Source organism: Eucyclogobius newberryi, unplaced genomic scaffold, assembly GCF_026437365.1.
Source record: "Eucyclogobius newberryi isolate DKJ021-1_F unplaced genomic scaffold, fEucNew1.0.hap1 SCAF_6, whole genome shotgun sequence".
Taxonomy (NCBI): domain Eukaryota; kingdom Metazoa; phylum Chordata; class Actinopteri; order Gobiiformes; family Gobiidae; genus Eucyclogobius; species Eucyclogobius newberryi.
Window position 1 is genome coordinate 13,450,041 of NW_027316278.1, and position 12,541 is coordinate 13,462,581.

Genomic DNA, 12,541 nt, shown 5'->3' on the forward strand with positions numbered 1-12,541 from the left:
TGTTCCGAGTAAATGCCTTAGCAAAAATAATAAATTCAAAGAAACTTTCTTTGTACATAAATGTTTTGGGGCCAATGCATCAATTATTCTATTATACATTGTTCACAGTCAAATATTCTACAAATAATGATAATTTGGTAATGAGATTTATAAACAATTTTGTTTTTTGTCCTTTAAAATGAATTGTACCATTATTAACATACTCACTGTTATAATAAACACTCATTTCAGATGAATAGTGCAACTTTATGATATATACAGTCACATGTCCAAACACAAATGTTAAACAATGGAATGACTGAATCCAAAATGAGAGGAATTGCAGATACAACAGAGTAAAAATGTCCCAAGTGTAATTACATATTACCAAAAATACATTGACTTTGGATGATAGAGCCCAAATATTTTTTTCACATAGTATGGAGTAACTAATAGCCCGTTCAATTCAAAATGTCCCTTTTAAAATACATACAAGTTGTGATTTCTTCAGCAGGCAAACAACAAGGGTATGGCTGCATAAGTTGTAGAGCAACTACTGTACTAGCCCCATTTGATTTAGTTTCTTATTTTGATACTTTATACACTATCAGTTAACAGTTTTGTATGAATACACAATAATACAAAAGGAAACATATTTATAAATTAACTTCTGGAAACAATTAACTTAATCCTTAAGTCAGCCACACATCAAACTCTGTGTTTGAGTGGTAAATACAGTATACCTCATTGCAGGCCCGGGTCTACAGGGGTGCAAAATGGTGCATTGCAACCTCATTTAAAAGTGTTTGCACCTTCATTTCAGGTGCATTAAATAATGACACTTAATGGGAGAGCCTCATCTTTGCACCCCTTTGAAGCTCTGTTGCACACTCAGTTTGTTCTAGACTTGGGCCTGACCAGAAAACAACAAGTCTGATTGCACATTAGTAGTAGTAACATATCTTCATTGTACAGTGTACTAGTCCTTAAATTGACCAAAAGTGCAATATTATTATAGGTCATTGCAATTCTGAACCATACATAAACCTCTGCAGAAACAAGTGTGCAGACAGTCTCTAGACACCACCGTAGTCCTTTTAAAACATCGCTTTTAAGGCTATTAAAAAAAAAGGTACCGATTACTGCACTTTATGCTCGAGCAATCGTAATACATAACTGAGATTATTAAGTCTAAAAGTATTTCATTTATATCATGTCAGTTTAGAGATAAATGGGGGATGTACAGGCACGGGCAAACTGGAAGAACCATTTTCAGATGTAAACTCTGACTTTTGCAATGTCGGTCAGTAAATGCATTTTAATGACCCAGTTTTTGTTAGTCAGAAAGATCAAAACATTTAGCATGTTATAAGGAAACTGCAATAAAGGGTCTTCTTAAAATATATTTCAAACTTCAAATAAATAAATCAAAAATATTTAACAAAAATATAAACAACCAGCAAACAAAGCATAAAGCTATGGTATAGAAAGTATGAATTTGAGCAAGCACCCCTGTGCTGATGGGAAATTGCCAAATGTTGGCAGCAATTAAAAGAGAACACTGAGCTCAAAGTGTCTCGTGGATAAAACTCCACTCTCCCCATTTCAGCCCGAGATAAACATCTTTATTAGGATTGTTGTATTTCTGCATCATTATTATTATCGACCAGCATATTGTTGAGTGGTAAAGAAGATATGGAGCCATTTTTCTGAAGCTCTACCTGAGCTTGTCCATCCTCAGTGTTTGGCCATGAGTTTATCGACTCATGAACAGTTACTGTGTGCTCCTCCATCTGTCTTTGAAGACTATCCATCTCCTCTCTGAAAACAACACAATGTATGATAACAATTAAAATGCCAATTACATTAAGCCTAAAATAACAGCAATTTGAACAGGATCTTACTTAAGTTGCCGCAGACAGTTGTGCAGGTTGTTGAGCGGCTCCTTGTTAACAGAAGTGGAGGGTTTCAGTAGTTCATCCAGGAGAGATGCAGGTACAGGGCAGTCTGGGATTTTGACTGGAGTCACTGGGTTGGAAGGGTTTCCTTCACTCTTCAGCTCAATGCGCTAGTACAACAAATGCTATTATTAATTACTGTTCAAAATTATTTTTCTTAAATTCTTAACAAATCAAAAGAATTTATGCTCAAAATAGTAATTACTTCTTAATATTAGTTACATACGTGTACAGTCTGTGGGTTCAAAAACTTAATGAAAAGTTCCTTGCCTTTCTCATACGGTTCTGTTTGAGCTGCTGGTTTTGCAGGAGCAAAGTTTTCATGCTGTTCCTCAGCTCTCCGACTTTGGCTTGAAGCATAAACTTGTCTTTTCTGGCGCTGCTCAGATCCTCCTGAACAGTCTCAAGCTCCACTTTTATGCTCTGTCACAAAGAAAGCCATTAGGGTTAGACGTGCCACATAGTACAAGTATCAGCAACACTATAGACACTACTGATAATGTAGATCTAGGGGTACAATGGTCCCTTATTGCAATAATCAGTTGTGATCCAGTTAATCAAAGACTTGTTCCAAAACTTACAGTAATGAAATTGAGGAACTTAACTTGTACTAGACTAACTGGTTCAGATGACTTTTTGTGCAATTAGATATTAATAATTATTTTATTATATCCTTACTATTTTTTTGTATACTTTATAAGACTAATATGTAGACATTCACTGCATTATTAACATGGTCATGCAGTACATACATGCAGAGCCGTCTGCAGATTTTCCAGCTCCCTGTGATGGCACTGCTCCATCATTTCCACCTGCTGCTTCTGGGCCTCAATATCCCTCTGTTTTTGCTCCACCTCCCACTTCAAGTCTTCAACCTTGAAGAGAAAGATTGATACCACAAATAAAAATGAAATTAAAACACATTGTTTATTGTTAAAAAAGCCAGGTACAACGTTACTTACTTCTTGGTTCGTGAGGGGTTGTTTTGCTAGTTCTTCATCTAGACGTTTCTGGAGAATCTGAATCTGTGATTGAGCTTCAGACAGGTCTTCCTGAAACTTTGAAACCTCCTGAGCATGTTGTTCATCCTGAGCCCTGCAAAAGAGAGAAAGTAAGTGAAGACATTTTGTTTGAATGAGAGTACATTGTTAGAAAATAAATGGGTACTTACTGTAATTTTTGAGCTTCATTTTGCAAGACTTTGACCACATTTTCTTTAGCCTGCAGTTCCTTCTTGATCTCTGACAGCTCCAACATGGCCGCCCTGTAGTGCCTTCTGTTATGAGCTGCTTCAGCTTTTGCTGCTGCCACCTGGAGATCAATTATATAGCAATTATTAAGTAAAAATTGATACCGAAGGCCTTTCTATTTGAAAACATGTGTATACATGATATACTTCAAATCAGATTTATAGTTCAACTCATTCCAATGTGGGAAATACCGACCTGTTCTTTTAGATTATCCACTTTAGATTGTTCTTTTTCCAATGCAAGCTGTAGTGTTTGAACCACCTGCCTCATCTGCTGATCCTCCTCCTCTTTACGTTTTAAAACGGCTTGAACCTTCAATCGAAGGACACAATTAATCTATAATTAATGTCATGCTCAACAGTTATTAATTAAGATAATGTAGGTGTAAAAGGCAACATTATCACATACGACCAAAGAGGTAAAAGACCCAACAAAAACGTCATACCTGTAAGTTTAGTTGTACCAGATCTGCTTCTCTCTTTGCTAGTGCCGTTTCTAAAATGTTAGAATGTTCTCGCAAGGCATTATGGGATTGTGCCAATCCAGCCAATTTCCCTTTTTCATGCTCCAACTCTAAAGCTAGTTTCTTGTTGGCATCCTCTAATTTCCGGATCCTTTTCTTGAAGCATCTTGCCTCTTGAAGCTGTGGAAAGCAAGCACACATGTAATCCCAAGTGAAAATAAACATTTCATCTTTCAAAACTGTAAAATAGTCAAATACAATATGATAATAATATGTTTTGTATAGTATAGTCAGAAGGCTCACCTCATCCTCTAACTCGAGTACTTTCTCCTGGTATTCCTCCAGCTCTGTGGAGGTGAGGCTGATCACTTCTTGCAGCTCTTTCTCCAACATAGACTTGCTATTGCTCACAGTCTTTAGCTCAACCTGGAGAGCTTTAATCTTTTCCTGGACGGCAAAACATTGATTGATCCGGGTTTTTTTTGGCCAAAACAATATGATTATTTGTAAATTACCTGTAAGGCCTGACTGTTTCCTCCATCTGTAACTTGTGCTTTAAGTTTGACTAGCTCTGCCTCAGCAGTCTCCTTTTCTGCGAGAGCTTCTTGAAGTCTTCTGCTCAGGATGCCCACAGCATTTTCATAGGCCTTGTGTTTGACTTTCATCTCCTTCTGTGCACTGGTCAGGTCTGTGCCCATCCGCTTCATGCGCACTTTCTGTTCTGAAATGGCCCTATTTTAAACATGTTGTTAGCCAATATAACAAAGTAATAATTGTGAGTAAAAGTAGGAAGATTGCACCAAGCATAGATATAAATAGTTTTGTTTTTTTAATTCAAGTTTCCATTTGGAGCCACAGCCAACAGCAATCATTTCTAACACATTTCTAAACAGGCTTATTCATCACAGTCCACGTCATCCCTCTGGGCATGTGTCTATTTTCACACATTTCTTTTGAAAACAAGACTCACTTTTTGGCTTCAGCTTCCATCTGCTCCACCTGTTTCCTCAGGCCCTCGTTTTCCTCCGTCACTGACGCAAGCTGACTTTGATCAAACTGAAGGGACTAGATTGAATCAAGCAAGAACACTTTTAAAACTTGTCGTCTTCGCACAAGTTGACTTATAAAGTATTTGAACTCTACCTGTACTTGAGTTTCTAGCTCATCTCGTTCTTTCTGAATGGCCACCAGATGGGCTTCCATGTTGGTCATTTGCTCCTGGACTCGGACCACCTCCTTCTGCAGCCGGCTCTGCTCCATCTCTGCCCTCTGCTTCTCCTCCTGTACTCCCAGCAGCTCCTGTTTCAGATCCTTCACCTCAGACATCAGACGCTTCTTGGTCGACTTGAGCTCATTGATGAGCTGGTCCTTGGAGCTAGCGTCTCGACGGTAGGCTTCAACCATTACCTACAGATTTCAACATGGAATTGGTTATGGCTTTGTACTGTTTTGTTTGAGATTTGTTTTTACACAGAAACAAACAAATAAACCAACCTATTACATTTTTATGTTTTAAAATGTTCAGCAAAAACAGTGCAATATCCTGCCACCAAAATCCTGCATACAAACTAAACATAAAAATACAAAACTAAAACATTTTACATAAAGTGCACATTTTGTCATCTTGTCATTAGAATCCACCCACTTTCTGACAGCATTTTGGTGCAAAAAGCCTCTTTTCAAAACATCTCTTTTGGAGATGACAGCCTGAAGGGTTCACAATAGAACTCCCACAATAGCGCCACGTCATTGCTGTATTGCAGTCGATTTCATATTGTAATAACTTGAATATTGTTACCTTTTGCTGCATAAACTGCTCCTTTAATTTCTGAGCTTGTTTCTTCAAAGAGTTATTTTCCTGTTGTAGAGTTTCAATCTAAAAAGTAACAGTTTTTATTTAATTTATAACAAAATTATTCCGGATCATTTGTTGAGGGAGGCAAATATGGATGATTATTTTAATCTAGGCTTCTTTTTATACCTGGTTGGTTTTGACTTGGACTTCTTGTCTGAGCTGATCTAAGATGTCTGAGGCCACGAGAACCTCTTCTCCCAGTTTTTCTGCCCCTTCATCGAGCTGACTCTTCTCGGCCCGCGCCGCCTGCAGCGCCACCTCCAGAACTATCTTCTCATTTTGAAGGAACTGAATATTATCGTCCTTAGCATTGCTCTCTGTCTGCAGCTCCGCCAGCTGTGCCTCCAGCTCCAGGTAGCGGGCCTCCAGCTGGTTAATAGACAGCTCTTTGGTTTGTAGGTTCTCCTGAGTGTTGGTGAGCTGCCGCATCAGCTCTAGGTGTTCCTTTTGGAGCGAGTGCAGCTGCACATCCTTCTGGGAGAGAGTTAGCTTCACCTAAAAAAATAAAATTCTACTGTGAATAAATGTTTATCTGGTATTATGTCATTTAAAAGTGTATACCTGTTCTAGCTCTCTTTCCAAAGTGGTGGCTGTGTTGGCCAGTTTCAGTAATTCCTCCCGCTCCGCTTCAAACTCTCCCAGTTTGTGCTGCAGGTCGTCCTCCACCATCGACTTTGCATCTTGGATCTGCTTGTATGCAGCTTCTTGTGTCAGCATATCAACCTTTACAAGAAATTAAAAAACAATAAACAACATTTAAAAACAATATTAGGGCCTGTACATGCACTTTAAATGTACTCATAATTATCAAAACAACATACCTCAATGCTCTGCAGCTGAACAGCAATACGCTCCTTTTCTTTAATGGATCGATGTTGAGTCTCACTTAGTTGGTGGGACAGTGTCACATTCTCCAGCTTCAGATGTTCAAGCACCCCTGACTGAGTCAACTGCCCTGCCTTTAAAACATAACAGAACATAACTTGTTCTTGTTATATAAAAATAAATGTAATGTTTCATGAAAATAAATAACGCATCAACTTTACCTGCATGTTTGCCATCTCACTTTGCAGCCGTACTCTCGCCTCCTGAGCTATGGCGAGCTGCTGCTGGTACCACTGCCTGACTTGCTGCAGTGAGTCTATTTCCGCTTGAGAAGTTTTGAGTCGGCTCTGTAACGTGCTGCGCTCCAGCTGCACTTGCTGAAGCTGACCATGCAGACCACCCATCTGTTGACGCAACTCTTGAACTGCAAAATTCAACAGCATAAAGAAGAATTAGAGTCAAAAAACATTGTGTACAAATCATGTTTTTAAACTCCTACCAGCGTTATCCCTTGATGTTACAGTTTGTTGCATCTCCTCCACTTTTCCCATCAGTCTGTTGTATTGGTCTTCAGCCACTTGCAGGTCATTGCTTAAAGAAGCCAGACTGGCATTCTTGCCCTCTAAATGCCCCTGTAGCTCCACCATGGCCTTTTCGAGCTGGCTGCAGTTCTGCTTCAGGGTGCTCACCTCTTTAGTCAGGGTGCCCTGCTTCTGCTGGCCGACCTGAGCCTCTTCACTTTTGGCTTGTAATTGTGCGTTCACCGTAGCGAGCTGAGCCTGGAGTTCTGTCTTTTCTTTGAGAGCCTAAATAAGAGAACACTTCACATTAGCAACTGGTTTACATTGTGTTGCTTTATGTTGCCTGAATTGTAATTGTAAATAATAATAACCTGATTGGCCTCAGACGACAAGGACTCCAGTTGACCCTCAAGCCTCATTTTCTCTTTTAGAACTTGTAGCATTTCATCATGGCCCATTACAGAGCTCTCCATAGAAATACTGAAAAGAGTAAAACAAAACTATAGCACTATAGATTGTCCATAGAAATTGTTGTGTAATGTGCTTTGGCAGCAATTAATTGCCCTAGTGAATGAATGGCAGCGAGTTGTTGCATTTGTATGTTTATTGATGTCTCGCATTGTTTGTTTTATGTCATGCTGAAGTACCATCGCTGTACCGGAGAACATAAGCTCCTGCCTGCGCTCCTCCACCAGGTTTTGGATATGAGAGACTACAAAACTCCGGTCGCTGTTCACAGTTCTTATTCAAGGTAAACACCATATCCACCGTATTGTTTGGAGCAGAGTTCATTCGCCGTTTTACTTTTATGAAAAACAACAGTGCACATGACATGTCACGTATCTGCTACAGGAGCAACTGTGCCGTGCTTTGGCCCACCTCCTCCAACCAAGTCCGATCTGTACCGCACTTTAGGGGCTCAGTGGTTGGGTTTGTTCAACTAGGCTAGTGTGAGTGCACTCTAAGTGAATTGAATATGTATGCATGTGATTATAAACTGTCAATATGATTTTTTTTAAACTGTCAATATAATTATATACATTAAATACCTGCTTGAAAAGCTGTCCCTGCGGCTCCGTGGCTCAGCTGTACTTTCTCGATCATGCTCCAGCTCCAGCAGATGTTGCTCTTCGCTTGCAGCCTGTAATACCTCTTTCAGTGAGGGGAACTGACCCATGGCATCTGCAGCTATCTGCCTTCCTTCCACTGTATAGGGCCCTTGTTGTCGGTCAACTGCAGCCGCAAGCATGCCATAGGCGCCTCTAGTCGACACGCTGCTATAGGATGAACTGTCGCTATCATTGCCATCATTCCCGGGCCTTATCCCAGACTCACTTCCATCAATCTCCGAGGCATTATCGGCCGGCAGAGGAGAGGCACCAAGTTGTCGATCAACTTCATTGATGCTCAACTCCGACACGGTTGACACTGAACTAATACTGGATTGATGTGACCCCACAGTGCCATCTGTCGGCCTGAAACCACCGCCTGTTCCTCCGCCGCCATCATTCTCTGTAGTTTTATAGTCAGCCAAAGAATGGATTTTATTCTGACGCAGAGACCTTGACTTCTTCTCTTTGGCAGGTGGGATACCCAAGCTACCCAGTTTAGGGCCACGAGGGACGCTGGTTCTTAGGAAAGAATACTCCGTGGTCATGGAAACATTGCTGGCCCGAGGCAGGGCTTCAGGGTGCAGCATGAGCTCTGGATCCAAAGTACTGAAGGGTCTGTTCTTGGGATTGGTGCGGTGAGACTAAAAGGGAGAAAAGAAAGATTCATTATCTCTGTGTGAATTGTTTAGTCTTTAGTCAGCTAAGTGGATTTGATTAATAAACTTGATTTACTACTTACTCTCTCCTTATGTCTCTGCACTCTATACTGTTTAAGCTGCTCTTCTAGACGTCTGCGAGCCTCATAGCGAATCTTTTCTTCATTTTCCATCTCCAGTGATGGCTTCTTATTTGCTGATATGAAATAGATATTCTTTATAGTAGAAATCAACAAGCAAGCAACTTTGAGACAGAACCACTGCATGTGTTAGGATTACGCAAAGATCATTCATAAATCTCATACAAACATTATGGTTATGCTTATACTGTTTTTTGTGCAGTTTGCACAGGGCAAGAACATTTCTCCAGCAGTAATCCGAGACAAAACATTCAAATCTCAAAGGCAGGCAGTCTTTAGAAAGATAACCGGAGTTGCCACACCTTTGGATTTTACTGTGGAGAATGATGTACAGGTTGCACAATTTGCACAAATGATCACAATACATAACACATGCGTGTAAATATCATGCTCAATCCACACTCAAAGGTCATGATTTATCCATGCATCAATAAATGCAAAGACCACACATATATTCTACCAAACCATAGATGCATTGTGGGGTTAGTTGCAAAAATGTCTTAATTGGTCTATACTGGCGCAAAGAAAAGCACACCAAAGTATCAACAATCCAAAGAATGATTAAATAGTAAAATTTGAAAGATAAAAGGAAAAGCATAATTACGGGCAGGGAGGGACATTTACTTCACACATGTTTATGCTTACACAATTCAGTCTCCTGCATGGGCATACTGAGTCTGAGTGACTGCAGTGCATCACCAGAGTGACCCGTGAACTCAGTACTAGCACCCTCAGACATCTCTAGCGACAAGGGTGGGAAAGCGGCCACACCTGGAGAGAGCTCTTGACTGGAGTTGACCGGAGAACTGGTACTCTGAGGAGAAGCAGTTGGAGGCACAGGGCCATTCACATTGACTTCCCCTGTGGCACCAAAGTCCTCAGCAAGTCTGTCTCCATTTGGCATCACATTTGAACTGACAAGACCTGAAAGTAAAAAGGGAATAGAGAGCATTAAGGAAAGAGCTGAAAGAGCTAAACGAGCTAAACGTCAAAGTGAAAATGCAAATCAACTGAGCAAACAGGCTGAACAACTATAGTGAGAGCATTTTTTTTTCATGTAATTTTGTAGAATACATTTTGAAAGAGAGGAAATGCATATCCAGAAAATCTACATGACATGCTAAATCAAAAACAGCATGTTACAATTTGTAAAATAGCCCAATAACACATTACTTTGTAGTTTTAGCTTTACACCACCAGCACTTCATCCGTAACAGTACATTATAGCTTATAGCTTTTATATATTTTTTATCCTCTTTGTTTTTATAGAGCGTGGAATATGTGCTGTAAGTTAGACCTCTTATGATTTTCAGGCAGCATATGTATAGAACAAAATGTCAATGCTGCCGTCCGATGGTTCACAACTCTTACTGCTACATGGGAAAATGACAAATGATAATAAATGATTAGTTTAATTATATTCAGTTTAATAATGTTAATTGGTTGACACCGTTTAGTGTGTTTTTTGGTACTGGTGAAATGCACTTTTTTGACAATAGTTTATTTGTCAAACTGGTTCAGATTCAAGTTAGGTTTTAGAACAGGGTTAAGGGTAGGAAAGGGTTAGGTTTAGGTTTAGGCAAACGGTTACATTAGGAGTCTTAAAAGACTTATAACAGACTTATAAGTTATGGTTAGGATTTGAGTTAGGTTTATTAAGAAGATATGGAGGCATCAGACAATGAGTTCATAGGATTATGTAGACAAAGTGTGGTAAAATTCTAAATGTTACACAGTAACAATAATAATTTTGGAATAATTAGATAGAAGTATAAAACAGCTTCCATTCCACTTATGGGTTAAATGTATCACGCTACAAAGAATGCAATCACCACGCAGTAGATAATAAAAAGGGTTTACAAAAAGAGTCATATCCAGTGCTTACCGTTAGGCAGATTCTCTATGTTTTTTTTTCCTTGTTCTGGTTGAATAAATTGCAAGGTTGTTTCAGCTTCTGTCTGATCCATAGCGTGCGGTTCAGAAATTACATTGTTCTTCAGTTGCAGTTCTTCATTTTTGTCTGTTTTCACTGTTTCCATGGTTTCCATGGATAAAATCCTGCCAATGACTCTTTGGAATGAAACTCTCACAGAAGCATCTCAGTGGGCGGGTCAGCTGTGGGCAGGACGTCTGTCAAAGAAAAAAAAACATGCATCTTCACTTTTCAATAATTCCACTCCTGTCATTTCTAAACCGAACCTATTCAGTGCTGTTAACTTACATGCTCCCTCATTGTGACCTCTTACGTAAAGCCCGCTTAGGTTTAATTAAGACGAGTAACCAAATGTCAAACGCTAATAATCTTAAAGGAAGTGATCGTCTCGAAAGACAAATATAGGCGCGCTCATTTATTTGAAGAGCAAAGGCACGTATATGAAATTACCGTAACGTAACGTTGCAATTAACCTTAGGTTTATTAAAGCATTGTAACTTGTTTTAACATTGTTAGATGAAAGATTAGTGCCGCATTAGCGATCCCCCAAAACTGCTGATCGGTCAATTTGGTTTGCAGTGTCCAGCCAAACAAACATAAATCTTTGGGTTTACAGTAACAGCCAGAAGAGACAGCTAACCATTATTTTACCGTATAGTAAGTTAGTATATAACGTAGCAATAAGTGTGACTATACAGAATTATTCTAGGATTGAAATGATAATTTGACATGGAACTCTCTATGCACCAGCAACATACGCATGAACATGTAGAAAGCAGAATAATTAAGAAACCCGTATTTAGAGTGAACATTTCTATTGATTTTTTTCTGCACTTTAGTATCCTGTAGTGTTAGCTTGACAGCTAGCTGCGTATGTTTACGACGATCCATGTTAGCTTAGCGCGCTAGGTTACCAGTTGTAATCACAGAAATCCCTGCAAATCTCCATTCTACCAATAAATAAGAGACACAATCCTCCTCTTCTGAAACGTATTTCAATTATTATGTGCAATGTAGGACATGACAGACGCGTTAGGCATTTTAAAATACAATCTAACCAACCTTTCTCGAGCTTCGCCTTTTACTACGTGGCTGTTTGGGTTCCGGTCCTTTTTACTGTCCGGTGGGAAACAAATGTCTCGCAGATTTCCACATCATTTTGTCCAGTTAAGTGAATGTGATTGATATTTTTTTATATTTCGTTAAGTATTTGTATTGTGTATTTGCAATAAAAACACAACTAGATAAAAGTTAAAATAACGTTTGTTTTGCTGTGCTTTTATTTTCTATTGTAGAAAAAGATTCCGTTGAAGTCATCCAAATTGGGATTACACTGACTTTCATTTATCGTTAAAATAAAAGCACAGTTAAGATAAGGATAGATCGTGGCTCTATTACATTATCGGGATGGATGCAGAAAATATTAGAAAAGACCTTTCAAATAATTTAGATTTGTATTTAAATAGGTTTGCCTTTTGAGCATATTAAAACGTGCCCTGTGTTTTAATTGCCACATTAGATTGCTAGAAATAACATCAGCTATGCAACCGATAATATAATACATCCATGTATGCAACACTCCACAGATTCTCTAATTTGGTTTGTGTTAAATTGACCGTTTTGTGTCATCTACTGGAACTGTCAAGAATTACATTGTAATCCCCCACAGTAATCTGATTTGACGTGAAGCATATAGATAAAATAGAATATTTTACACTCATTAATTTAAGGCTCTAGGCCTACTTTGATTCTGCACTGTGTAGTTTTGGGACAGTCTATATTTTACATACATCTGTTAGCTCATATAAATCTTGATCGCATTGCATGCACACTTTTCTCTGTATAGTTT

General features: G+C 39.1%; 1 protein-coding gene across 3 annotated transcripts; it reads right to left on the minus strand.

Annotated features, from left to right (window-relative positions):
• Positions 1 to 225: 225 nt before the first annotated feature.
• golga3 (golgin A3) lies at positions 226 to 11,852 on the minus strand. 3 transcript variants are annotated; one of them, XM_072433227.1, is made up of 24 exons: positions 11,755 to 11,852; positions 10,645 to 10,889; positions 9,531 to 9,683; positions 8,703 to 8,815; positions 7,901 to 8,604; positions 7,223 to 7,331; positions 6,830 to 7,136; positions 6,552 to 6,754; positions 6,327 to 6,464; positions 6,067 to 6,228; positions 5,632 to 6,000; positions 5,449 to 5,526; positions 4,794 to 5,057; positions 4,621 to 4,715; positions 4,166 to 4,382; positions 3,954 to 4,097; positions 3,633 to 3,830; positions 3,383 to 3,499; positions 3,109 to 3,248; positions 2,900 to 3,032; positions 2,690 to 2,812; positions 2,208 to 2,360; positions 1,884 to 2,047; positions 226 to 1,800 (listed from the first exon to the last, which is right to left on the minus strand). In XM_072433227.1, the coding sequence occupies exons 2-24, from the start codon at positions 10,805 to 10,807 to the stop codon at positions 1,608 to 1,610; spliced, it is 4,440 nt and encodes a 1,479-aa protein (XP_072289328.1). In that variant the 5' UTR covers positions 10,808 to 10,889; positions 11,755 to 11,852; the 3' UTR covers positions 226 to 1,607. The 3 variants fall into 3 exon arrangements, with proteins under 3 accessions (XP_072289328.1, XP_072289326.1, XP_072289327.1); XM_072433225.1 differs by having other exon boundaries at positions 9,405 to 9,683; XM_072433226.1 differs by having other exon boundaries at positions 1,884 to 2,025; positions 2,189 to 2,360; positions 9,405 to 9,683.
• Positions 11,853 to 12,541: the final 689 nt, after the last annotated feature.

Bases quoted from the DNA above. Each gene is read 5' to 3' on its own strand.
- golga3 (XM_072433225.1), bottom strand. From the start codon at position 10,807: ATGGAAACCATGGAAACAGTGAAAACAGACAAAAATGAAGAACTGCAA. The intron at 6,229-6,326 runs GTATGTTGTTTT...TTTCTTGTAAAG, and splicing joins TTCAGCTGCAGAGCATTGAG to GTTGATATGCTGACACAAGA. The intron at 6,001-6,066 runs GTATACACTTTT...TTATTTTTTTAG, and splicing joins TGGAAAGAGAGCTAGAACAG to GTGAAGCTAACTCTCTCCCA.